Source organism: Ascidia mentula, chromosome 8, assembly GCF_947561715.1.
Source record: "Ascidia mentula chromosome 8, kaAscMent1.1, whole genome shotgun sequence".
In the NCBI taxonomy this organism is placed as follows: Eukaryota; Metazoa; Chordata; class Ascidiacea; order Phlebobranchia; family Ascidiidae; genus Ascidia; species Ascidia mentula.
Window position 1 is genome coordinate 14905787 of NC_138573.1, and position 27480 is coordinate 14933266.

Below are 27480 nucleotides of genomic sequence, written 5' to 3' on the forward strand. Positions count from 1 at the left end.
TGCACCTAAATGTGGTCATTAAATCTGTTTTTTTTTGCATAATCTTATTATGTAACAACCATGTTCGGTAGATGTTAACTTTCTCATTATTTATGCTGATGGCTGATGGAAAAGGCTTGACACCTGCCACTTTTTCATCAACAAATTGATTTCTTTGAAAGCATTGGTTTTGGTTGTCATGTCATCTGCACATCAATTATTCATAACGGCTACATGACGAAAGTGTTGAAAAAGATCTTTCACAAGATTAACAGCCTCAGGTTTTTTAGGTTTCTGGTGAGTAGTTTAAGGTAACAGTAATGCTGCAAAGATGACTGCTGTAGACACACCCAACTGGTCTCATGCATTCACAGACACCTATGTTTTGGCTGAAGAACTTGGAAAGTAAGTGCTTGCTTGGATTTTAGAATATTATTTGTGTCTTCGATTATCAAAAATGTTAAGAAAATTAAAACAATATTCTAAGAATTTTTTAGAAAATTGTTAATTTTTGTCACATATCCAGTTGCACAGATTTCCTACAAACTGTCCAAAGTCTATCGAGTATCTTCAACCCTAATTTTTGCATTGCACCTTTGATGCTTACATATGTGAACAGCAACCTTCTACTGTTGTGATGACAGAATGGCAATTGGGATAAAGGGTACATACGTGTACGTCTTCCCAAAGGGCCGGCATGTATTTGTTAATGGAGATGTCATTTATATTATACTGTGTCTTTGAATGCTAACAATTTGTCATACACTTCCTTTTGATTCATTCTTCTCTTTAACATGCCCTAATATTGGTAAAGGTTCAATGTGTTGCCCAAAGCATTGGTATGACCAGCTTCGAAAAGTATCCTCTTAATCTAGGTTTTCATGCGTGTAAAATATGCACATAGCACATATTCATATAAGTTAGGGTTTATCATTTTGTCACTATATGTTATTCTGTGTGCAGTAATAATATTAAAATTATCTTTTATCAAAAGAAAGACTTAGCAATTATAAAACTATACAATTGCGTGCAGACTGTAAAACCCAGAAAAACACTTTTGCCTTCAGCTTAGTTGTTAATAATTGCTAAAAACTTTGAACCAAGTGTTGTCAGAGTGTTCAGTACACAATAGGACAAGCCTTAATTTAAGCTCATTATACAAAATAACTTTCTAGTTTTGTTTGTGTATACTGCCTAGTTTATTGAGTCAAATAAAGCACTAAAACAGCTGTATGTACTTAAACTTCCATTTTTCATTTTAGTTTTGATAAGCAGTGTGTGCACAGTACCATTTTATTTTGCATGTTTGATTAATTACAAACCAATGAGTTGCGCAAAATTTGTTGTTTACTATAGGGGTGCATTCAGTGTGGTAAAGAAATGTGTTCACAAGCAAACCAAGCAAGACTATGCTGCTAAAATCATTAACACCAGGAAGCTGAACAGCAGAGGTATGGGTTGTCCACTTAAAAGGTTTGATTTATTGCATTGTGGTCAGTGGCCCACTGCCAATTTGTGAACATCTGTCCTCACATACATCGTAGTAAATTGGCCTTGTAACAAAAGGACTCACACTTGTAAATGGCCTTGTAACACATCACAGTAACTGCTGCATCACACCTTTTTCGTGCGGACAGCCAGTCGCAAAAATTGACACATGACGAGTGGCAGGAAAATTGCACCAGGGATGTTTATGTTTTGTGAACGAACATCATAAGTTTAAACTGTGTACAACAACTTCATCTGAATAAAAATCCCTTCAAATAAGAGTTGCTCAGCTCACTAATTTTCGGATAATTTTTTGAATAAATCTGCTGATATAAATTGTTGCTTCAAAACACATTGCCTTTAAATAATTGTGGTGCCCGTTGAATGTTAATATTATGTGTGTTTCTGCTTTGGAAGTATGTAACTGGTAAAGAGGTTCGAATTCTTCGAAGCAATGGAGTTTACTTTACAGATCGACAAAAACTGGACAGAGAGGCAAGAATATGTCGCCTCTTGAAACATTCAAACATAGGTTAGTCCACATACCTCATGAAACTTTATTGACTTCCATTCTGGACTACAAAAAATCCTTAATACCACAACTTTGCTATTTGCACAGTTCGACTCCATGCCAGTATACCAGAGGAAGGACTACACTACCTTGTGTTTGACCTGTAAGTGGTGAATGCTGGTCAATAAAAGCCATTGCTGTAAACCGCACCTGGTTTCTTCAAGGCCTGAATTTTTTATTTCAGAGTTACAGGTGGTGAATTGTTTGAGGACATTGTGGCAAGAGAGTTTTACAGCGAAGCTGATGCCAGGTGCTCCCCTTTCCTTGTTAACTGTCTATTTACATTGGAAACAAATGTTTTGAAATGTTAAAAGTTATCATTGTTATAACGTTCTGTAAAATTTCTTAAAATTGGCATTTTTGCTGCCCCTAAATCCCTCAATGTTTGGAATCACCTCATACAAACACTCTTCTTGAATTGAAACTGGATGTGTAAATGTAAACTGCTTTGATTTTACCTTTGCATAAGGGTTTACATGATATACGGTAAATTTAGTGTATAACACAGTGATGTTTTAATATATGCTGATATTCGTTGAGCCTTTCCCACCTATTTTTCTGTGTTTCCATAACGTTTTGCACATCAGTATTTGCTCCATGTACTTTCCAACAACCTAAAACGTCACGAACTTTTATTTGAAAATTGTTCATTTCTTAACTATCATTCCACTTTCAGTCACTGTATTCAGCAAGTGTTGGATGCTGTTTTGCATTGCCACCAATGTGGAGTCATCCACCGTGACCTCAAGGTTAGTTTCTATAATGTGTTTTTTTATTTATCTTGGTGGCATTATTATTGGTTTGAGCTGCACTTTTTTATGGGAAATTAAAAGCTCTGTATCCACTCGAAGAATTAAAAAACATTTTGATAAATTGATGTTATGGAGTGTAGAGCCACTCATATGTGGACATATTTAGTCATGTTTTAGTCACCGTTTTTGTAACTTTGATGTTAAACTGATGTTAGTGGAAATGGGCCACATAGTTAAAATATCGCTATGCAATAGATTTTAAACTATTTGACAGGTTAATAAGGGATACAAAGCCAGCCAAACCCATAACGCGTTTACTTAGCTTGTTTTACAATTCTCCACACAGCCGGAAAACCTGCTTCTCGCCAGCAAAGAGAAAGGCGCCGTTGTGAAGCTTGCTGACTTTGGCTTGGCAGTGGAGGTGCCCGACGAACAACCCGTGTGGCATGGTAGAGTTCATAGCGTGTTGTAAAGCATTTAAAACATGTTGACTGACTTTATTGCTTACACAGGTTTCGCAGGAACTCCGGGCTATTTGTCACCAGAAGTGTTGCGAAGGCTGCCATACGGAAAACCGGTGGATCTCTGGGCCTGCGGTAGGTGCTGTTTTCAATCTGCCGCGCCATCATCCATTGTTACCGTCCCTAATAGCTTTCTTCCGCGCAAACAAGGTCTGATTTTTGCGCGATATGCAGCCGACGTTCGTCCTCACATCCCGCTATTGATTTTACCGGGAACAGAGAATCCATAAATTCATTCACTCTTCGGTCCCGGGCGGCCGACTCCAACCCTTTTAATTCCTATTGATATTAAGTGATGACTGGCCATAAATGATTGAACGGCCGCCCTTCGCACCGCCCGCAGTTTAATGACACGTTTTCCATTTTTCTTTCTTTTGCAGGAGTGATTCTGTACATTTTGCTGGTAGGATATCCTCCCTTTTGGGATGACGACCAACATCGCTTGTACAGTCAAATCAAGGATGGGGCTTATGACGTAAGAGCGCGTTGACTGATTTTACCAAAAAAAATAGCTAATGTAATGGGACCTTCCTGAATACCTGGGAATGTCATATATTTCCTTCTTTCTAAGATTTGTCCTTTTTTTGAAGGTCATGTCCTAAAAAATACTGTTGCCCTCATGGGCGTATTCAGCGGAGGCTTTTGTAAACGATGTTTTGTCAAACATAAAATCCCGTTCTCCTATCAATTTCGTTTCAATCACCTGTGGTGCTAACGGGTACCGAAACTCCTCAGCCTATTCTGATGCAACAAAATTAGTTCTGTGTGTTGAGAATGGTTTGTTTGCTGCCAAAATATCTGTCACAAAATTCGATTCGTTGCAATAACAACGGATATTGTTGTAAGCTGAATCCAAACGAACCAAAATTTCCTTGTTTATTTAGCCATCAGTTCCTGCATGCAACACTGCCAACAAACTTAAAATGACATCAATTCATATTCGTGCTGTTGTTTTAATAGTCGGTATTTTGGTTGAATTATTAACCACGTCACACCTACGCCTTGGTATGAACGACGCAGTGTCCCAAATATCCTTATCATTGCCCATCACGTATGCTGGTTAATCTCGCCTTGCCTACAGTGCACAATCTATATGACATAATTGGTCTAAATAGCGTTGGTGTTAAATTCAACTTAAAGACTTGAAACAATTCAACTTGAAGACCAAATTTTCATGACAATTTACCGTCAAGCGAATTGATAAACCGTGTACTGCATGTTATGATTTGATTGATGAGTGTTTAAAAACTGTATAAAGTGTGACGAAACCAGGGGTCCACGTTGAACCGTCATATTGTTATCAGCGTGCCTTACAAGACTGCAAACACTAAACCCATGACGTTGTCAATGTTCAAGGGCATCGAGTTCACTCTTGTTTAACTCAATCACTACCAGACTCACGGCCAATTATGTTAACAGCGAGTATTGCTGTACCGGGGATGTAACCGCACAGCAAATACAATATACACACACATGTGTTGAGCGTGCCCTTTCCAGACGAACAACACGTTAAGGTCATCGACAGACACACACACCGCCCGTATCAAAAGGCGTTAAACGACCACACTCTATCCGCGTCATACTGTAACACACCCACCGCAGTCGTTCAACGTAAAAATAGCTTATCGCTGCTTCTATATACTGCCTAAGGCAAGGAAGCCACCGTCATCACTGTGCACGTTTATTGGAGCGTGTGCAGGATACTGTGAATTCAATGCGGTCGTGATTTTGATTGTATTTCTTTGTATTTTTGACAAGTTCCCCTCGCCCGAGTGGGATACGGTCACCAAGGAGGCAAAGGATTTGATTCAACGGCTTCTGAGCACCAACAGCAACGAGCGGATCTCTGCCAGTGAGGCACTCCGACACCCATGGATATGCGTAAGTGTCTGTTCCACTCGTAGTAGGTTGCGTGGTTTTAGGAATGAACGGGAACCAGCCGCCAGCGGTTTGCTTGGTGGACGATTATGTTTTTGAATTTGATGGAAATTTCACATAACATTCTTGCGTTTGTGACACATTTTATGAGAAGTGAATGTACAGCCCTTTATGATTATCGAAAGGCGTACTTTTGTATACACTCGGTATCAGACTTGACTCAAAAATATTTGAATACTTCCCAAAAAATGTCTTGCTGACTTCGTCAATCGATGTGAAAAGGTGCCTGTGAATCTTACTACGCTGTGACTGCCCTTCACCTTTTTGGCGGCCCAAGCCGGTTTCACCTAAAGGCTTAATTCTGATGGCTCGAAATGACTTGAATGCATTATTAATGTGCTTCCCCGTTTCGGGTGAAGAAACTGTAGTGTTTCGATACTTCGCAGCCTTTTCGCGCGACCGCATTTTAGCGGAAACGCACTTAAATAATTCCGCGCAACATTTTGTGAATCCGTCCTCGACGACGAAGGTCGAGTTAATGAGTCGAACACTTCAACATTAGGACAGGAGGTGTTCCGAACCTACCGTACGCCCCTGTGTAGTCCGCGGCGCTGTGCCAACAATGTGAATAATTTATGCGGAAAGGAGCATGTATTCTTGGCGCGCGAATCTGCAATTTATCATTCGGCATAAGCGACCAGCTTTGGTGGTTTAATAATTCATGCCCTAGCCGCGACGCACTTGAGTTTTTCGGGACTTTGTGGAACTGTGTGACTATGGAAAATTGGTATGTGACGCCTTATTTTTCACAGCAGAGCGATCGGGTGGCCTCTCACATTCACCGCCAGAGGACGGTAGACTGTCTGAAGAATTTCAACGCAAGAAGAAAACTGAAGGTACATACATAACTTTATATATCTCGATGCAATAGCTGTGATCGCCAAGTAAGGACCTGCGCGATGGGGCAATCATGCGATTGCATGAGACATTACTATAGATATATATATAGATATATTTGCATATAATGTGAAGGATGACGAATGGGTTTATTTTTTTTAGGGTTATTTTGGTTTCTGTGCTGCACCGTTTTGTACGTGCTTATACTCTGTGGGGTCTTTGCACAAAAAAGTGTAAGAATAAAGTAGAGTCGCATTAAGACTGAGATAATCTATCATCGTGAATAATAAATGCATGTCTTGTGAATGCCCAGGTGGCAGCGGGTATCAACACAAAAACGCAACTGTTTGTGTTTTTTTTATTGCAGGGTGCCATCCTGACCACTATGCTAGCTACACGGAATTTCTCAAGTAAGTAAAAACGCACGTTCAAACCCAAACGCAGTCACCCAACCCCCCTTACTAAAAGTAAGCAAAACGATATTTAAACTGTGTATCGTTTGCAGCAAGGAGCTCTGTATCGAAAAACAAGGAAGCTGCTAAGGTATGTTAGCACTGCTGCATATATCCCCACTTGTTGTTTTTGTCGTGTAATTCCTTATATACGCCGCATATGCCGCAAAAGTGTGAACCTTGAGCGTTTTTCGGATTTCCTGTCGATGTTGTGTTGCTTTTTTGTGTTTCTATATCGATTTTACCGACATCACGGTACCGGTCTACTGTTCTGGGTCCGCTTTTTGCGCTCCCGTGCTCGCCTGCTGGCACCGGGAGATATATTCTCGCTTATAATATTGAAGTTATTTTGGAATGGAGATTTGAGTTAATTTTTTTTTAATTTTTACAAAAATTTAACATATAATGTTGCCGTTTTTTCGACAACGCCCACTCAACAAAGGTAAACAACACCCACAAGCCTTCGGTTTCGGTTTAAGTCTACTTTTTGCAGTGGCACGAATCCATTTCGAAAACCATACATGGCAGTATATACACGACATGGATTATTGATTAGCGTATCCATAATATCAGTGTTGCTCATTTAACGCTGTAATAGTTAATAAGCGTCAACAACCGCGCTTAACACCGGAACTGTAGCGCGTTTCGAGCTTAATCAGCAGAAAATATGCAGAGCTATGTGTTCTACACGATTTTTGCCATAGCTTTTCGTGTTAAAACGCTTGATACTTTACCAGCAGTAGCATATTTGCTTGGCTCATGTAATTTATCATCTATACTACATAGGATCATCTAGTAATATATAAAATTTAACTGCCTTATAGTTATTAGTTGTTAGCTTACTTCCAAATTTTTGCATGTAAAAAATATTTGAGCACTTGACAGCCTGATGACGTAATGCGAAAATAAGCGACCGCCACTAGGTAGCTGGTTTGTGCCGCTGGGCTACAGCTAGACCCACAAGACATGTACATAGTACAAGTGCGTGTTTAGGGAGCGTCTGCTTACACGGCAAAGTCTGTGTCATGAGGTATGAATTATACATAAACACGCCGCGAAAACTTGGAAACTCTATCGTTCGGTTTAACGCTACTTATATATTGCCGAGCTCGAAGAACGCGTGCTATTGTCAATAACGTTAGCGCAATGTTGACATGAAAAACGCCCTAAACATATTGCGTCTAACATAGGGATTGCGATTAAAAGACGACCAGTTCTTTTTTTGTTGTGCAAGTTCCTATTAACACGAATTTGTTACAGTTTGACGTTGACGATCGGTGCCGTTTGGACGCAATACTAACAAAGCTGTGACATGTGCGCCCGCTGCATACTTCATACCTGCTAAATAACCAAAGCCCGGCCCTAATATTGTTTAAGCCAGTGCTGCGAGACTGCAAGCGAACTTGACCGTTTGCCTTGTAACTGCAGCTGTCATTTGCACAAAACTCGACCGACAAAAATACCCTTTATTTTAACTACGTGTTATGTGTAGTCACCGCCGTTGAAGCGAAGGCGCGAGCAAACCCTTGATTTGGTGAGCGAAGCACTGTTCTTTTTTGCCCGACGTTGCTATTACTACTACCACTGTACATACTGTTATAATACTTTTGGTTGCCATATCTGCAGTTGCATTGTTTAAGTTGTGGCCGCGTGGGGTTGTGGACGGCGCGCAGCGTATTTATGCGTCAAGCTAATGGGGATGGGCAAAGTTGAATTTGAAACCTGTACGAGTCAAAGCCGCAGTTTATGTAAAAACGAAATTTTGGGGATAATTATTTTGATTTCGGAAGAAATCGTTTAGCTTATTTCGAGTACCCAGCAAATGGTTGCGCAGCAAGAATGCTTTTCAAGAATCTTTGAGAGGGTTATTTGATTCCACGCTGGACAAAATCGCCAAATCGATCGTTTAAAATAAGTGCATTTAACCTAATCAGTTAAGTTGCAAATTTACCAGGCCACTGAAAACATATGTTGGCTTCACATCAAAAACTTCAATAACGGATTTAGATATTCGAAATTCCACTTTGTCTATTCCCAAACACCGGCGGTTTGGTCGCCTATATTCAAAGTCACCCCTACGGTTGCTCGTGTTGATTTCTTCGCCTAATATTACAACATCACATTACGGACACCGGACTCCTCAAACAACATTACACCCCCATTCATTTGTCATCAATCGCCCGATGTAACGTTGCATGCGCTCGCCCGCCGTTTTCTTAGTTTTCCTTTAAAGCAACAAACGCCCTTCAAATAAAAGGGAACTGGTGGGTGTTTTTTTAATGAATGACCGTAACCTTGAGATACTAAACAAAAACGCCGCGGCTAAGTCGTTCTTACTTCTGTTGATTTTGTTACAACTCCCTCTAAAATTACTGATTACAATTACGTGAGGTTTGCCGTTGAGTATTTGGTCATGTTATAATCCATCATGAAGCGAAATTAGACATTCCATTTCCAAATAAAGGCAAAACAAAAGGCCATGGCTTGTGTTTCTGAAATTGCTATTTTTGTAAAGTTGTGCATATTTTGCGATTCGTGTCAGCATTTGTTTTTATCGCGAGAGGTTCACATTCAGTAAAACTGCTTATGAACAACCTTTTTATTTGCCGAACCAACATACTAACGTAGACATTGCGAAATAGTACACATGTTGTAAACAGAGGCTAAATCGGTGCATTGCAACCGCACACAGCTGGCGTAATGCGTTTGTTACTAGATGCAAAGGCGCACAGTGTGAAGTCAATGTATACCGAAGTAGTAGGCTGGCACGGTGATGTCGTGTGGAGATATGTGTATAACAACGCGCACTCGCTTTTGCTATTTGCATGTGCACGATTTTTACCCAAATCTCACGCTGCGAAGCATGCCTAACTTTCCATGGTCTCACTCAAAACCCGCAGCGGCCCACAACGTCTGCAATCACCGCATGTCTCTGCATGTCACCGCGTGGCTGTTGCTTGAGTGATGTTTTGCTGCAGTGTCAAATTTTTCAGTCGTCGCCATTGTGTGTTAACGTATGTGTGTAAACATCTTATGCTCGTCTGCAATCAAATCCTCTTTCTCTCTTTTGTAAAGGAGCCGCAAACGCAGGCGACAATCGTCCGCGCAAACACAGCGCTCCAGAAGGTTTGCAAACACATTTTTGTGTGGTAAATTTTTATATTAGCACTGTGGGTCGACCGCAAAGTTGCTCTTATGGCCACACTGTGCGACTGGAAAGGGTCTTAGTGTTACATCCACATGCGCAAGTATAATAGGGAACGGTCGCTGCGAAATCCTAGCGTTTGTGGTTGTGGTTAGTATGCAATTGTCGCCAGTCCTTAATTTTTCATAGGGATTCGTAACGGGTATTTAGCACCAGGTCCTGGTCGCGGCGTGTTCAATTGTGACGTTACTTGAAATCACAATGGATAAAGGGTTACCTCGCAAGCTAAAAATTGCCGAAAAATGCATTCTGAAATACAGCCCATCGAGCGCACGGTAAAATCGTTTCCAATCAAAACACTAACCATCTTAGGGCGTCAGGGATTCGCAATGCTCAATTCCCTTGTCAATCCACACTAAAACCATTGGCAATTACAAAAATCAAAGGCAGACGGACTTAATAATGGTAATCGTGTCCCCAGCAGATGGGAAATCAACCTCCGCCATTGACACGCGTATGCATACGTCATTATAAAACCCAAGCATGTATCCGAACGTATTGATCTCCAGCCAGGCACGGGAGCCAATTCAATTGGACGTCCGCAGCCGACGACTACATGGCAGTATCGAAGGGTGGCTATCGATTTAGCGTCTATTACGAGTATCACCTTCACAGGGCTAAATTACGTTAAACTAAAGTATGGTTGTTTTTTGCCTCTTGGTTCTTGGAACACACAGTTACGGTCATGCTTATTGGCATTCGGCCGTTTGAATGGTGAATGTTCCAAATATCTTTCTGTTTGCGGGACCAATGCAGTCCTTATTTTTCCACATTTCCCTAATTTTACGTGTCGTTGTTCCTTTAATTACCTGCGGATTCGTCCAGTTAATTTTTCAAGATCATCGTTTGTCCGAAAAATTACTCATTATCAATGTACTTCTGTATTGCTTGCGGTATGGGTGGTTGATATAACGATTTGAATCTGCTTCTAACTACCTAACATTTACATGGTAGCCAAAACTAAGCTCTTTTTTGCACTAAATATTAAATATAAGTGTGTAACGAACGCGGTTTTAACGATTTTGTGTTTTAAGACTGTTGTGGAAAACTGCTCGGTTGTTGATGATGACGAAACCAAAGGTTTGTAAGAAAGCTTCAAGCTTCTGGTTTATACCTTGAGAATTACTAGGCAGCAATAAAGTGTGTTGATATTATAACCGTGTCATAAATGCACCCACACATTTTTTCTCAAACTTATGGTTGCTGTATTAGGAAATCACTTCCATTACTATAGTGGGCTACTATATTTTTGACAACTTTTTTAGGGATTCTTGTGGATAGTAAACTATGTTGCAATAGAATATATCACCTATAATACAGTTAAATAATTATCAGGGCCATTGGCACGTTATATTTTGGCCGCAATTGTGAACTTTGGAGCTTAACTTATACGATTTTGTAAACTTTTTACATAAGCCAATACAGCCCATGTTACTGTAAAGTTCATTTCAATTGGTTGTTACGCTACAATTGAAACGTTTGCCGCGGTCCGTTTAACCTGAGGTGTACGGGCTGTATTGTGTATATTGTAATGAACGTTGTTGTTATTAAACCCACCAGGAAAGGCGTTTTCACACGACAAAACCTTTCCTTTTCGCACTCCGTTGACCTAATTTATAAACATAACCTTTCATCCAGCTCGGAAGTTGGAGGTGCTGCAGGCGACTGAACAGTTGATCCAACATATTAATGGCGGCGACTTCGACTCTTACGTGAAGTTATGTGCCCCAGATCATACCAGCTTTGATCCAATGTCCATGGGAAATCTTCTACATGGTCACGACATGCATAAGTTCGTCTTTGATGCCGGTAAGTTCGCATTGTTGTCAAACCACTTTCATTACCTCATTGTAGTAGAAAATACGCGTATAGGTACAAGGTTTGTTAGGTATTATGCTCTAACCTTTCTCGAGAAAAATTTTTTGACTTTCAAATTGTTATTCGTACGATCTTTAATACCACGGTCCGGTGACTTGTAATGTTTTGATTTTGCCAAACCTATAGCATTTAAAACAACTGCATCCCCATTTACAAAACCAAAAGAAAATTAGCATAAGTCCCTTCCACAAAGTACTTATCCTGTCGACGTGTTGTGCTTGACAATTTCGTGTTACAAAACTGCGCTTGATAATCTGCAATTAATTGTTACAACAAACAGCTACCAAGCATCCGTCAAGCCGCAAAAGCTCCATTTTGGCTCCTCACGTCGTCATGTTGGGTGAAGATTCAGCTTACGTGGCGTACGTGTGCCTCACACATACAGTCGATGGGTAAATATACCGTATAGTGTAGATTATATTCAAACTAACTCAAGGGTGGGACATACGGGCAGTGTATTGTTTGATGTGTGAACATAAATGGTTCAATCGTTTTTCGTCAAATTCATTGACAATTTCGTACGCAAACGATGACTTTAGTTTCACTTCTGATTCTAGGATACGTTATACCTAAGTAGTGAGTGTAGAAATCAGGCATTTGAAGGCATTATACCACTCAACTAGAAAGGATGTGATGCCACCGTTAGGTAAAATGTGGATTGCGAAAAACGTATACGTTCTCCAAAAAGTGCTCTCGGTTCTATTTTAACCGAGAAATTCACGATGAAAAACAATGGTGACCGGCCCTGACACCACTTATTTATCCCGAACACGCACTAACTTATGCCTCAATCCTCATAACAGCAGTGGAAGAGCCGTCACGTCCCAGACGGAAGAAACACGCGTGTGGCGTCGCATCAGTGGCTCTTGGAAAACAACTCATCTCCACCGCTCTGAAAGCGCCTTGCCGACTGCTTCCTCACACTGCAGCAAGTAAATCACCCCTCACCACTTACGAACCACTCCTTTATGACGTCACACACGGTGATGGTGTCACTGCCGCGACGACGAACTATAGTTGATTTATTTTCGCGCCCGGCGAGCGCTTAAAAAAGTATGCACGCATGCCAATGCGGCAGCGGCAAAGGATGAAAAGCATCCGAATGTATTCGCTGCCCTAAAATGAAATTGTCTGTAATTCGAACGTTTTTGTACGTTATATGTGTAGCCTGTAATGTCGCCGTGTACCATGTGTTCGTGACAACCCGATGCTCTGCGCAAATGGTTCTGTTCTTTATGTTGCAAACCGATCATTGCGTCGTTTGTTTTTTAAAGTGGGGATTCGCCCATTCAGATACTTGTTTGGTTACTGCGCCTTCTGCAGCCTGCCGGTTTAAATTGTCTGCTGCTGGCCATCGCAGCCTCGTGGTTCGCTTGACCGACCATTTGCCCTGAACTGTAGCTGACCATACTTGCTTTTTGAAACGTCAAGTTCACTTAACTACATGAACTGAAAAATATCATCTCTAGTTCTACGCCAAACCCTCTGTATAAAAACCGCCATTCTCAGAAGGGTCTGGTAAGTCTTGACGCTCTTCTTGTATCAAATATGTGCACCGTATAATCACCAATTGTTACGTTTCTAACCCTTTGAAGCAGTTTTTATATTCCTATATATTCTCAACGATTATGTTTCGCGCGTTTATCAACCCTATATGCGTGAGATTATGTCCATCGACTCCATTACGAAGATCATGATCTGCGTTCAATCGCGTGTGCAGACTGACGATATATAAAAGTATGTATGTATGTTTGTGTATACGTGTTGTGCGTTACGTTTCTCGGCGCATTGTTTACCCGTCCAAATGCTTCACGAATCTCCTGATCACTGAGAGCACTTAACAATTGTCAATTACGTTTTCTTTAACCTGTATCCCCGCACGGCTGCTGTGTACATATAACCTCCAGAAGGTCGGCGGCGCATGTTACGCATTATTCGGCGTCCTTTTTAGTAGATCCAGTCAAAACTGGAGCACATTGTGCAGTATAAACGCTATAACAAGACGTATCGACCCAGCGACTCAAGGCCATAGGAACCAGCTTGTTCCATCGAACATGTCACGCCTCAAAAAGGGCGCATTAAAATTGCGCTCCCAAATCTGATGTCACGGTTTTAGCTACTGGGGCCAATACCACAGATGCGCTGTATTTGGCGTCAAAATAGCCCTCACCAATCAGGCATAAATTAGCGTCCCCCGCGATCTTCACCTTTGATTGCAGAGAGCATTTAATCAGTTTCTCCACGCAATGTTTTTATAGGTCTAGAATAAATGGCTGACTTTTGCGCGGACTGACACAACGTTTCTATCTACAAAGTTTCAAAGTAAATTTCTCACAAGAGGCTCAATTAAACATTGCTTCTACTACTATTGGGGTTTTGTCGCATTCGCCACAGTATGGAAAATTTGTGCGTGTTTGTCGTCTGTTTTCGTTTACGTACTATGTAACACGTCAAACGTTCATCTCTTGTTTGTCTAGTGTGCTGTGTGTGCGTGTTTTTAACAATGGCCAGTTGCACGTATACCCTTATTGCCCCAGTCTTTCGCGAAACTGCTACAAAATTTTACAACCACACGGAGATGCCGTTTCCTTGTCATTTGTTAAGAAAGCTATTCCAAAGGCAGGACATGTATGTCACCTTTCATTCTGGGATTGTAAGGCCGTCATCTCGTGAGCACGACTATACCGTGTCCATGTCAGCCTGTTGGTTTTCTATATGCAGACGTTTTGAAATAAAACAATCACGATTCGGAATATTGCGGCGAGAAATTCGTGCTCCCGCAACCACAGTGTTAGACGCGTGCCGGTTTACAAATAATTGAAAATATCTTTAGTGACATAGCGTGCTAACCTATAATGCCCACACAAAGACCTTTTTTGGTCATCTTTACGCCGCGACCTCGCACTTGAATTTTAAGTCTATATTCGTACAATTCTCGCACATTTAGGCTCTTTTAACCTGGTATGAAAAAATTTTGGAGTATGAACTCCTAAACTCTTGTCGTGACATCAACAATCACCCGTGCGATAGATTGTCGACCCCTGTTATAGTCGTGAGAAGCTCGTAGATCTGTCGAGAAGTTCGTTGCAAAGATTTTCTGAGGTCGTTGCTTGTGGTCACGTCAAAGGACTGAAAATCCAGACTGTAATGATTAATGAAAATAGGGTCCTTCCCACTTATTTCTTGCGCCTTTCGCGTGCAAATGGACATAATCAATACTGTCGTTCGGACGATGTGTAAGTCCCTGTCTTAATACATTGAGCAAAAAAGCAAAATCAGGATTGTTAACAGAGCGAGGGAATCGATAAACTGTGATTACCAACGCAGAAAGAATGATTGCCACATTGATCACAATCTGCCAGTTTGATGCAGCTGTTTTGCTTAAAACGCGTCAATGGGCAGTGCGCTGAAACAACGCACGTGTAAGTGGTATTGATACTTCGGTGTAACTAAGTGCAAAATGCCCTGGGATCATTTTGAATCCCCAGTCCCAAAGTGCTTATCCAAATGTTACGTCAACTTTTGTTCTTTATCGTGTCATAATGATTTGTGGTTGTTACAGGTTTTATGTCCTCGCATGCCCTAGGCCTGGCGCATAGTTTTATATTGTGATATGTGAGATGCGATAAATGCCTGCAATACCCATAATTAAGGCATTGGTGGCAAAGAAAACGAACAAACAAAAGTGAGGCGCGGAATTATAAGATTTGACATCATTGTGCCCTACATTTGCATGTCTTCTTGACAAAATTACAACACTTGCGATTAGCTGCACTGCGTATATAAAACACCGAAGTAGCAATTGAACTTTTTTTCAAAACGAATTTAACGTACAACACAGTACAAAGTAATTTTGGTGAGGAATCAGGACAACATTATTCAGATTTAGTCGAGATGGATGGACAATTTAGCGGTGTGGCAGTATGGGCAAATACTGTACGGTCGCCACAAAAACATAATAGTATTTAGCAAATAAACAAACTTAAGTTCATTTATTATGACTTGTGGTGCATGATTTTAATGTCCCGAGGGAGGCTTTCGGCATATGGTAGCCGAAATATGCATTTAAATAAAAACACCGTTACCATATTTCGAGTAAGTTATCACTTATAAATAACATTACATACAGTGGCAAAAACCCGAATTTTTTTTGAAAACTAAAATTACGCGATTATGTGCTACCTTGCAACAAAAAAATCTACCCGGATACCATGCGATTTTCACGTGTGGTAAATAGCGTGCAAACATTTTTTTTTCTTTTCCATCCAACGTTGAAACGTGCTGGATGTGCTGTCGGTTTATTCAATTCGTAACTTGATAATATTGGATCAAATCCGTCAATATGTCCGGAGGTATGACATATGTTTTTTTCTTCATATCCCTCAGTCCTTAGAGCCCTACTTTGATGTGTAATTACATGGTTTCTGTATGCGACAAACTTACGTTATGATACAAATACATGCATTAAATTTTGTAGAACTACTTGCAATAAAGTGTAGTGAAAAATTAATGTCAAGCATTTGCACCCTAGATAACACAGTGGAAAAAGGATAAACTACCCAAAGCTTTTACACTTCATGATTAAAATTTTGGTATGACTTTTAAGGTTGTGATGTGCTTTCCCTGAAAGAGGAAGATGTTGCAAAGTTGTTGGCCGCCACGACCCACATCGGAGCTTCTAACTGTGATTTCCAAATGGAGCAGTACATTTACAAGCAGCGCCAAGATGGTGTTTTCATCATCAATCTGAAGAAGGTTAAACATCATTGAAAATCTCAGTATTTTACCCATAAATAGCAAGTGCAATAAAATGAGTTATTAAGGTTCGGTAACATCCTGATAGGAAAGAATTTGACGATAAATCCTCTGCACAAATTTTCGCAATTGTTTTGACAATCCACCCAAAACAATTAGCTAATGCATTAACATACAAAAAACATTAGTTTGTCCACCCCCAAAAAAATCTTTGGCATAAATTAAAACTTTCCGAACTGGGGTAACATTTTATGACCACTGCAGAATATGTTACGTAAATTGTGTTCCATAGAATTAATTTGCATAATGGTTTCATGATGATGGAAATAGTTAAGCCAAGGTGCCTTGGGTAAAACCAAATATTATATTTTTTTTCTGTTCTGAAAAATATTTGTTTTTATCATAGACTTGGGAAAAGTTGCTTCTGGCTGCACGTGCCGTTGTTGCCATTGAGAACCCCGCTGATATCTGTGTGATTTCATCAAGACAATATGGTCAAAGAGCTATTCTGAAGTTCGCTAGTGCAACTGGTGCTTCACCATTTGCTGGTCGTTTTACACCTGGTGCATTTACAAATCAGATTCAGGTAAATTAAGTAATTTTGAGAGTGGAACTTTTCTTATCTTATTTACAGTATGGCATAGTTCCTTTTGACTGATTTAATGGTCATACAAATTTTATACTTGTTTTACCAGCATTGAAATAGCATTTGTAAAAATCTGTATTGACTTATATAGATATATATATACCTGTATACTTCATAGAATGTAATTGGCTTCTGTAGTTATTGCTTGTTTTATTGTTATTGCAACTTTGAAAGCACTTGTTTTTATTGAGTTTTTATGTTTTTGAGAGTAGGCTGCATATCGTGAACCTCGTCTGCTTATCGTGACTGACCCTCGAGCTGACCACCAACCAATAACTGAATCATCCTATGTCAATATTCCGGTGATTGGCTTCTGCAACACTGACTCTCCTCTGCGTTATGTCGACATCTCAATCCCTTGCAACAACAAGTCAAAGCATTCTGTTGGTTTGATGTGGTGGCTTCTTGCCCGGGAGGTAAAAAATGAAACAAATTTGGATATTTGACTCGACCTTAACGGGTGTTTTAAAGTTTTGTATGTACTGTTGTTGATGTCGCATATATGTGTCAATTAAACTTGACGCTGACGCATAGGGTTATAAAACATGCATAGGCAGAATAAAAGTTAATATTTGCAAAGCTTCTGGTTTGATATGCATCAAGTTTGGAAATACAGACTTATTTCTTGTTTTGTTATGCAGTTGTTAAGATTGTCTACTGGTTTTACATATACTCATCAAAACCTTTAATGCTTCTTGTTGTTATGAAATAATAAATAAAAGGACTTGCAAGTAGCCATACAGTAAAGCTCAATTTCTGTTTTATGAAATGCTGTTTTGGGATTTTTTAGGTGTTGCGATTGAGAGGAACCATTCCACGCACACAGCCATGGGAAGTCATGTGCGACTTGTACTTCTACCGTGATCCAGAAGAAATTGAGAAGGATGAACAGGTAGGGGACCCATGTTTGTTGTAGTCTACTTGTAACGTAATTAAAATTTGTTAATGAGCTTTGTATTCGTTATTTAGGAAGCTGCTCAAAAACAACTTCAGCAAAAAGAAATGGAAACTGAAGTGGCCCAGCCAGACTGGGGTGGTGAAACAGTAAGTTGTTTATAAGTGTCCTAATTCTGTTGAAAACATTTGTTTCAGTAATGTGTATGGGAAAATTGGTGCTTGGAACTTGCAATTGACAAAGCAAATTGTGTTGCACTAAAACTGCTTAGATTTGCAAATGCTATCGAAAAGTAAACCTTACATTAATGCAGGTCCAACAAGACTGGGCTGAAACAGCTCTGCAGCCAGCTATTGGTGATCTTGCAGTACCAACAAGCACTGGTATAACCAGTACCACGCATGTTGGAGCCGCTGATGATTGGGCAACTGCTCCGCCACCAGGCCAAGTGGATGGCACCAAATGGTAGAATTTGTACCAATAAAAGCCTCTTGATGGTTCCAACATGAATTTTTGGGTGTTTTATTCCTTGGAAAGCTTGTTGATTGTAGAACAGAGACTGAAGGTTTTAGAAAATGGACGTTTTCTGAAGAAATTGCAAAATATGAGCAGTTTTGATTTTTAAAGTGTATCATGGTTGGGATAGTAAATAAAAGAAACAAGTCTTGTGTGGTCAGGCCAGTTTTGAGAAACCTAAAGTACGCACACAGAAAAGAATGTGTTGAAATAATATGAAATGGTTATTGTAGTGAGTGATCGGTCACCTCTTCGCTATGTGCTGAACCAGAGTAAACTATGGATAAATTATCTCGCGTTTAGTAAATATGTTTCATTACCGTGAGATGGCGCTACGAAGTCACTAAAAATAGGTTTAAGTGCTGAAATTATCAAAATAAATTTTAAAAATACACTTTGTAATACTTATTTTATCAACGCGTTTATTTGTTTCATTATTATCTACAATTTTCTGGTTACTTCTGAATATTTAAAAAAATTGTCTGATAGTTTCTAGCGGTATTTCTGTCATGAGACACAAAATGTCAACATCCTGGTACAAGTGAACGTGTTGAAAGTGGATACCCCGATTGTTGTTTTAAAACGTATCTGAAGTACCAGCTGGTGTTAAAAGTTATGGAAGAAAGGGACAATTGCTGAGTGAAGTATGTTGTTTGTGTTATAACTAGAACTATGTCGTTATGTAACGATAAATGAAAGTGTACTGAATACAGTGTTTGTATTAGCAACGAACAATTTCGTGTTTCTTACCAATTCACTTTAATTTGCCAAGGTCAAAAGCAATGTCTGAGAAGTCCCAAAAGCGCTTAATGGTGCAGAATTTATTGAGTGAAATATACAACAGGTATTTGTTAAACCTAAAACCCATTATTTTGTTAAAGTGACCAAAGCTTTGTTCCTTACAAAGATACCAGTTCCAAAAGCAGTTTGACAGCTCTACTGAAACATCCTGCCTGTCTGATGGAACTCATGGGCATGCGTTTGGCAGTTCACTTGATGGGCCTGACCAAGAAAAATGCAAAAAACTACAACAATCACTTCTTAACTCTGCAGGTTGGAAACATTGTTATTTCACTACTGTGCAACATGTATTTATGCTGTACTGAAATGATTACTTTGGGTACCAATTTTTGCCTAAAACAATTTTGTAGCTTATATTCGAACTGTTTGCACGTTGTTACGGAACACAAGGGTTCAGAGTACCCACTTTGGAAACCAATACCCAAAAAAGGCGAAGAGAATCATCTTTTTAAAATATCAGTAAACATGAGTGTGATCTGGTACATACCACTCACCAATTTCTGTATTCTGCAAACTTACCAGATACTGATGAGCTGCTCTCCATAAAAAACGCCCTCGATGAGAGGATTTCTGTTATGTCCACTAAACTTGTTCGCCAATTAAAACAAAGAAATCGCCTTCGTGATAAACACAAACGCTACTGTGACACCATTACTGCCGTCCTTCAAGCTGTTTCACCAAAGAGAAGTAAGTTTGAATTGTAAAAATCAAATCCTTTCAACCCAATTTTTCTTTTATGGAATAGCAGTCACTTTCTCAACAAAATTTGGTAAACTGTTTATCAAGCATTGAAATAGCAAATGCAGTAACAATAAATGGCCAAAAGAATGGGCAAATAAAGGAATAAACGAGTGTTTTAATTTTACTGTTGCAATACAGTTTACAAGGAAGCGCAACAAAAAGTTCAACTCCCCACTGATTAAATAAAACTAAGAAAGAGTAGTTTTTTAAATGTGATTACTTTAATCTCTGAATATTTTTTCAGAAATTGATGCAAGAATACGATTTAATACCCAGCCTCATCCAGGCGATGATGGTTTTAAACAGGTATGGTCAGCAAAACAATATTTAACATACATTTTTTCAACATTTTTTCATATTTTTCAGTGGAGCCATGCTCTCCGTGCTATCATAAGGTTACCCAATGGCCTTCCATCATGTTGGAGGAAAAGAGTTTGGCTTTGTCTGGCCGAGGACTATTTAAATAAAAAGCACCCTGACTGGAAGGAAACTTTGCACCATGTTTTTAGTGACCAAGTATGCCCATCTGACGAAAGCTTGGGAAACCAGATTGTTAAGGTAATTAAGCATTGTGTGACAAGTGCATGTACTGAAGGATGTATTAGTTAAGCCAGGGGTTCCCAAATTTGTTATGTTTCTTGGGTGTTGCAAGCTTACTTCAAGGCTTTGGACAAATTTTATTTCCTTAACACACTACACCTTAAAACAATAACACAGATAAAAAAAAATGAATTTGTTTTTAAAAACATGGTCAGCACAGCAAATATCTCCTAAAAAGGTCAAACTTTTTTGGGGGTGTGTCGTTATTGTGTTTTGCTATGGATGAATTTTGTTTATTGCCTATCATGTATTGCGGCTTGCAGCGCTTCTCAAACTATGGAGCGCAGCCCTATGTGGGGTTGCTAAATGTAATTTAGGGGTGTGGAACAAATTGGCTTTGGTTAAATGGGATAGCACAGAAATGTCTTCTTTATATGTCAGTCATATGGAAATTTCCCTTTTAAATTAGGCTGCAGAACAAAAAAGTTTGAGAAGACCTGATATATTGCATCTTGCATGTAATAATATCATACTATTTTTTAACATATTTAAGATCCAATTAACAGATGGCACATTTATTGATGGACTTGGCAATGCTTTGTTTTCCAATCTTATCCATTTACATTGTCTAAAATTAGAACACATAACAATGTCTATGCCATTATTTAACTTAAACAGGATGTCATGACATGTGCAGTCCACCTCCATTAGTATATGTAGCATCCATTAATCCAATGGAGAACTCTTATGTCACTTATTCCAGCTGCCCAAAGTGCTTAAAAGATGCACTTATATTCACATTACCTTCTTTTATTGCAATGTGATGTACAGCATCCTTTGTAACAATGGTATGTCTTAAAAAGACAATCTGGATAATACATCAGAAAATATAAATATATACACCATTGGTGTATATATTTATATTTTAACACCAAACACCCACAATATTAATTTTATAGCGTATTAATTTTAATGTTATTTGTCATGATAAAGAGTGCGAGTCATAAAATAGGTTGTGGTTCCATCTTTGTTTACATCTTAGATAACCACAATTCAAATCTACTGTCTGTGCTGCTTTAAATGAAGATAATAAATTATTCTCCTTTGGTTCCAGGATCTTCACAGAACAGGATATGCAAGCATTTCTCCTGAAAGTACAAACGAGGACCACCTGCTTCTGAAAAGAGTTTTGTTAGCTTACGCTCGCTGGAATCAAGCTGTTGGCTATTGTCAGGGTTTTAACGTACTGGCTGCTCTTTTACTTCAAGTTACAGAAAGCGATGATGAAGCAGCATTTAAGGTTTTGTTAAGTTTCACTATTTTAGTATCAGCCCCGATTAAAAATCCTATTATATTTTAACATAGAAATTTATTATTGGATCTCTGTATTATATATAGGTGGCCTGGAATAAAAGTTTGCATTTTTTTAGTTTTGCACAGTGACACAATTCATAATGATCAAATGGCTGAAAAAAAATTCAAATTATTTTTGTATATAATTGTGAGTGGTGCAAACATTGTTTTTGAAAATTCAATAATGTTTTTTTTTGAGCTGATGTGTTGAGCATTATTTCAAATCCTTTTCTGTCCAATTAAGTCAAACTATTGATTTTGCAGATTATGGTGCATTTGATCGATGGTGTATTGCCAGAAAACTATTTTGCCAACAACCTCCAAGCTCTGTCAGTGGACATGGCTGTGTTCCGTGACATCCTCAAGTACCGACTGCCTCAACTCTCCCATCACCTCGATGCTCTCCAGAAGGAAGCCAATGAAAACCCAAGGGGTGAGTGTCATGCGTCAATTACACATCCTTAAAAAACAAAATATACACCAAAAGAATGTATAAATTGTATAAGAAAAAAGCTGTAACCCCTTAGGTTGATATAGGAAGTGCATGGTTATTTGTATGTAAAGATGTTTTAGAAATCAGGCCTGATGCTGTTGTAGAATTTTGTTTTTCTACTGTAAGAAATATAAGATTACTTATTTTGTGAGCTATTTTTTATGTTTTTATCTTCGTTTTTTTTCCTTTTAAGTATTTTCATTCATAGCAATATATTATTTGTAACATACTACCCCAGTTAATGCCCTTTCACTGTGCATGGTTTTGTCCCAATAACTTATGTTACACACAACAGGAAACTGTTTAGACATATGTTCTGTTCAGGCTGGCATGAAAATTGATTTTGTTTATGTTAGGGCACCCAACCACCCATGCACTGCAACTACAATTAACAATTTTCATTCTAGGTTCGAACTACGAGCCTCCATTGACAAATGTCTTCACCATGCAGTGGTTTCTCACACTTTTCGCAACCTGCCTACCCTCAGAAACTGTGTTAAGGATATGGGACAGTGTTATGTTGGATGGCAACGAATTCTTGCTGAGGGTAGCTCTCGCCGTATGGGCCAAACTGGGAGAGTAAGTCTTCTTTGGAAATGTGTGAATAAGTCGCCAAAGTCTTTTGAAAAATGACCATTTCAGTTGTGCACCCGTGAAAGTGCTAACTGTTTTACTTTTGTGTTTAAAAAGGCGATGCGCTGTTAACTTTATCACATATGTGGCTATTTCCTCTACACATATTTTCTCATGGTGTAGAGTTGACCTAAACGCGGTTTTAAATAGAGGCCTATTTTCAGGCAAGTGACCAGTTTCAGATAACGGTTACCAAAATTTTTCTTCTGTGAGGTCACATTGGTCTGTTTTAGGTTTTCTCAAAACTTCTGATAGTTGGTTTTTAGTATTTCCTGCAACCTGGTAAAAACGGCAACGCGTATGGTGATTTTAAAATTGGCGATTAAAATTTAGGAATCAATTCACATTACACAAATGTATAACAATTTGAGCTTCAGAATTCAACGGGAATATTTAACCTATTAATTACGTAACAAAGCATAAAACCTTGTGTCGAATGTTGAAAGAATAACAAACGCTCTGTGACCACGCAGAAAAATAGCGGAGACGGAATCTGCCGACGAGTTTTACGGTCTTATGTCAGAGTTAATGCGGAACGCCCTACACGGCAAGTTGGTACAGACGGACGAGCTCATCCGCATGTCGTACAAGATCGCTGCATTTCCCTTCCCCCACCTTGTGCAGTTAAGAGAGAAGTACACGTATAATATCACCCCGTTCGCTCCCGAAAACGAAGAATCCAAAAATTCAAGGTGGGTTTTTTTGGCTGTTAAGTAAGTTGTAATATTGTGCATTCGCTGATGCTGTGCACTTTTCTGAAATACTAATTAAAGCCTTTTTACCGCATAGATTGTACATTGGTGTATTGGTTCAGTGTTTGTAAATAATTATTATGTGATTGTAATTCCTTTCAATATTTTGCTCAGACTTTTTGTAGATTTGGTTATTGTGGATTCAATGTATACGATTTTGTATCTCAAAATGTTAGCATACAAAAATCTTATACATAAAATTCAGCAAACATTTAAAAACAAGCAAACCCCAATAGGAGAATTATATTTTCATCGATTTGAGGCGAGAAAAAAATTGAATGATGCGTTTTCGTCTCTGACCTGCGTGAGCTTCCGGGATCGATCGATTTTAAAACCCTGAATGCCCTGGACGTCAGTTAAACCCTCGTGACTTCTCAGGTTATTTGAAGGCTCGGTGTAATGGCGGGCGTACCTTGCATCGAGCTTGGGTGACAATCATTGATCTGCCTCAAAAAATCGATAGAAGTGCATATTTATAAGTCAACGAGGCAGCCGAGTACACCTACGTTGATCCCACAATATACCATACTGTAGGCGTCGGTTCGTGTAATTCCTTGTTGACAAATTGCCAGATGCCCTGCAATTTGGATTTAAATTATACCCGACAGTCATACAGTAGCAATATTTGTTTATTTTCTTTGACATTTTTGTTCCGTCGATCTTGAAACGTATAAATCTACAGCGAAAGAGTGAGACAGAGAGAAACCGAGCCGGACAACCAGGATGTCGGGGAGGAAGAGGAAGATTACGATCCTCCATTCTTCTGCTTCACTGGGTTGGTTTCCACTGTTCCACCTCCCAACGCTCAACACAGAAAAGGTCGGTGGCTGCTTTGGAAAACTAAATCTTTGTTCGGCAAGTTGAATAACTTTAACCATTTTTGCCTGTTTGGCCCTTCTTTTCACACCATCCAGTTAGTTACGACCCTGGGAAACAAACAAACCCAAGTCAAGTTTGATGAAAACTATAGATTTTTTTGCATGCGTTGTTGCCTGGCAACTAAAACGCAGCATCCAAACACTTGCAAATTATCACATCACTGTTGTGGGATGTAGTGATGGCATTTCCAAAAATAGACGCCAGACTGGATCTCGCATCGTCTTGGGTCGGGACCCTTAACGTGTACAGCCACAGCCTGTTAAATCATTCATACGTGGGTTTTTGGGAAATTAGACAGAAGAACTCAATTAAGACGGCGTCTCGTCATATTGCGCCGTGTAACTATGGTTACGGCCATTTACAATTACAATGCTTTGATATTCCAACATTGGCATACACAAAGTTCAATGTCTCCAAAAAGCCTAAAGTGGAACCTGAAATTTGCAACAATAGAAGCTCACACACAAAATTTAGCAAATATCGATCGTTTTTCACATAAAAATAGTCTGGAATATACGAGCGGATGTTGCAGATTCAGCTTAATCTAATTTGCTTCGATCGACTTAGTCAAAAGCAGAAGCAATGTCGGTGATAACCCTCAATCGATCCCAAGGTCATCACACAACAGGCACAGTACATCTAATCATATAACACGAAGGTCGGCTACCCTAGATTCCAGATCCGACTCTTTTATCCCATTGTTCTGGCTCTATAGAGACGACAATCTCCATTAAAAATGAATAAATAATCAGCGTTCAACACTGGCTCTGCTTGGTTGTACTTCTATCGGTTGATAGAGTTTCAATGCGCTGAAAACGTATACTGATGCTTGTTTCGTAGTAATTACCTATTCAAGTTCACGATCACATCGTTGTTGCAGGTCAACAGAAGCAGAGTCTGGAACTAGCGACCAGTGAACGGTATGGCGAGAACCAGAAGAACCATCGCACCAGCAGTATGATGTCGGAACGTATGTCAACTGATATCACAGCATTAAAACACCAGTACATGACCATAAGATCCCGTCAGCTTCGCGCCCACCTTGTGTACGCCAAACCAGGTATGCTGACTGTGTGAATTTTGGTAGATAGTGCTTGATTGGTTGTAGTTTGGGGAAATGGTTCATTTTGTGATAAATTTGGTGAAGGTTTAAAAAGTTTGCCCTTGCAGTAATTGCAACTACATGGACTTGCGTCATGTCATGTCTGCATGACACCGCGAAAGAAGTATAGAGTGAATGTGGGACGCCTTTACAAAGAGCACATTATTTTGGCCCTCACGAGTTAAATATAAAACAGGAAATTGCAGAAGTGTAACCAGACAATTTTTTTTGCTTCTATCCGGTTCGCACGGTATGTGGATTTGGTCCTGTTACGCTTGTAAAATGCCAAACAAGTCATGGCCGTGTTTCGTGGAACTGATTTTGCACAAACCAGAGCCCTTGCGTTAGGGCAGCACAGCACCCTGATTGTATAACTTGACGCCCAATGCATACAAGTCCACAGCAATTCCCATTTTTTTCAGTGGAACAGCGAGCCAGCAGCAATAAAATTCGTTACATGATTCCTCCCAAAAACCACAAAGTGCCGGTGATGATGAACCATTTGCTCCTGGGACGTAAAGAAGGTGCGTTTTTTTCCGTTTCTGCCATTTTTACGATTCAAGCCCTTTTAGTGTTGTCATTTTGTTCGCTGTGGAAGTGAGCTTGCTATTAAAAATGACGCAACCGTAAAATATGAAAACGACGCCTCGTAACTTGTATTACCACAGCCTGACACTCGAATTAAGAGCCGCAAACTCTGTACATTGCTTTGATTCTACAAACCCAACCCCGAAATAATAATCCACTTCGCATATATTTTCAGCAACACCCGGAAGTCCGACAGTCAAACCAGTTCAAATTCAGGAGAAGCGAAGCAAAAAAAGATCAAAAGGAACCCCATCTTCCTCAGAGAAAAAGATCACTCCCATCATTAAATCGCCTGATTAATTTATTTGAAGATGGGACAGTCATAAGCAGTGCTATCGTGTAGCCAATTAGAGTTAACCACGTGTCGCCGTGCGATTGGTTGGTGTCGGGCAGTCGGTGTATGCGTGTTGGTGATAGTTTAGTATTTTAATCACAAAAAAGCAAGACATTGGGCTTGTAAACATCGAATTACTTCTTCAACTTGTTGATAAATTGATGTTACGTAAATCATCCTTGATTAGAACGTGACCAAAGTTTGCAAGCAACTTACTTAAATCAAACTTTACATGACTATAATATTGCATGTATTTTTATTAGAAAACACAGTGTTTGCTTTTTGTTTATCACTGGTTTTTACCCGCATTCTTTGATCAAAACCAAAAACATACATTTTGCTTTAAAAAAAATTATAATTTTTTTAGACTTGCTCATTATCTTTTCAAGAATCTGTCCCTCGATTGGGCATTGTCTTTATCTCTACGACAGCAAATGATTGCAATTGGTGTTTAGTATGAAGCAACAAGCCTCTAATTTATGTCAGCAGATTGAGTAGATTTTTTTTAAATCTTGAAACTGCGTGTTTCGTTTTGTTTAGTGACGAAATTTTGTGTCCGAATAGCTTTTTGTAGCACCTTCAATGCAATATCGTGCCCCTGTTTGTGGTGCAATTAACCTGTTCAGCACACGAACGAATTCCTTGCACATTTTTTTACCTTTTCGTTCTGTTAAATTCTTTGGCACAGATGTTGCTTCTGTCAATTGTTCTTACAATAGAAACTAAATACCTGCTTCTTCCATCTGTGTAGATTTGCTGAAAAAGTGATAAATTGAGGGTGTGCAGGACTTTCTTCATTAGAAACTGTAGACAGCAAAAACTACACACTAT

The 27480-nt window shown here is 39.3% G+C and overlaps 3 protein-coding genes across 5 annotated transcripts; all 3 read left to right on the plus strand.

Annotated features, from left to right (window-relative positions):
• The first annotated feature begins 253 nt into the window (after positions 1 to 253).
• LOC145910391 (calcium/calmodulin-dependent protein kinase type II delta chain-like) lies at positions 254 to 14198 on the plus strand. 2 transcript variants are annotated; one of them, XM_082997497.1, is made up of 19 exons: positions 254 to 384; positions 1336 to 1430; positions 1940 to 1999; positions 2087 to 2141; positions 2223 to 2288; positions 2715 to 2787; positions 3137 to 3239; positions 3303 to 3386; positions 3692 to 3786; positions 5070 to 5192; positions 6002 to 6085; positions 6454 to 6496; positions 6592 to 6629; positions 8031 to 8072; positions 9614 to 9664; positions 10778 to 10823; positions 11382 to 11552; positions 11902 to 12013; positions 12425 to 14198. In XM_082997497.1, the coding sequence occupies exons 1-19, from the start codon at positions 311 to 313 to the stop codon at positions 12555 to 12557; spliced, it is 1548 nt and encodes a 515-aa protein (XP_082853623.1). In that variant the 5' UTR covers positions 254 to 310; the 3' UTR covers positions 12558 to 14198. The 2 variants fall into 2 exon arrangements, with proteins under 2 accessions (XP_082853623.1, XP_082853624.1); XM_082997498.1 differs by having other exon boundaries at positions 6005 to 6085.
• Positions 14199 to 15840: 1642 nt separating this feature from the next.
• LOC145911292 (small ribosomal subunit protein uS2-like) lies at positions 15841 to 18427 on the plus strand. Its single transcript, XM_082998581.1, has 7 exons — positions 15841 to 15973; positions 16228 to 16376; positions 16783 to 16962; positions 17235 to 17438; positions 17813 to 17914; positions 17992 to 18066; positions 18231 to 18427. Exons 1-7 carry the CDS (start codon positions 15964 to 15966, stop codon positions 18384 to 18386), a joined length of 876 nt encoding a protein of 291 aa, XP_082854707.1. The 5' UTR covers positions 15841 to 15963; the 3' UTR covers positions 18387 to 18427.
• A 536-nt stretch (positions 18428 to 18963) lies between these two features.
• On the plus strand, positions 18964 to 27377 carry LOC145911057 (TBC1 domain family member 30-like). Of its 2 annotated transcripts, XM_082998298.1 has the most exons (14): positions 18964 to 19077; positions 19206 to 19277; positions 19341 to 19486; positions 19757 to 19921; positions 20220 to 20281; positions 20342 to 20533; positions 21630 to 21815; positions 22133 to 22301; positions 22769 to 22940; positions 23468 to 23686; positions 24429 to 24565; positions 25506 to 25685; positions 26150 to 26251; positions 26491 to 27377. In XM_082998298.1, the coding sequence occupies exons 2-14, from the start codon at positions 19216 to 19218 to the stop codon at positions 26613 to 26615; spliced, it is 1917 nt and encodes a 638-aa protein (XP_082854424.1). In that variant the 5' UTR covers positions 18964 to 19077; positions 19206 to 19215; the 3' UTR covers positions 26616 to 27377. The 2 variants fall into 2 exon arrangements, with proteins under 2 accessions (XP_082854424.1, XP_082854425.1); XM_082998299.1 differs by lacking the exon at positions 19206 to 19277 and having other exon boundaries at positions 19058 to 19077; positions 19315 to 19486.
• Positions 27378 to 27480: the final 103 nt, after the last annotated feature.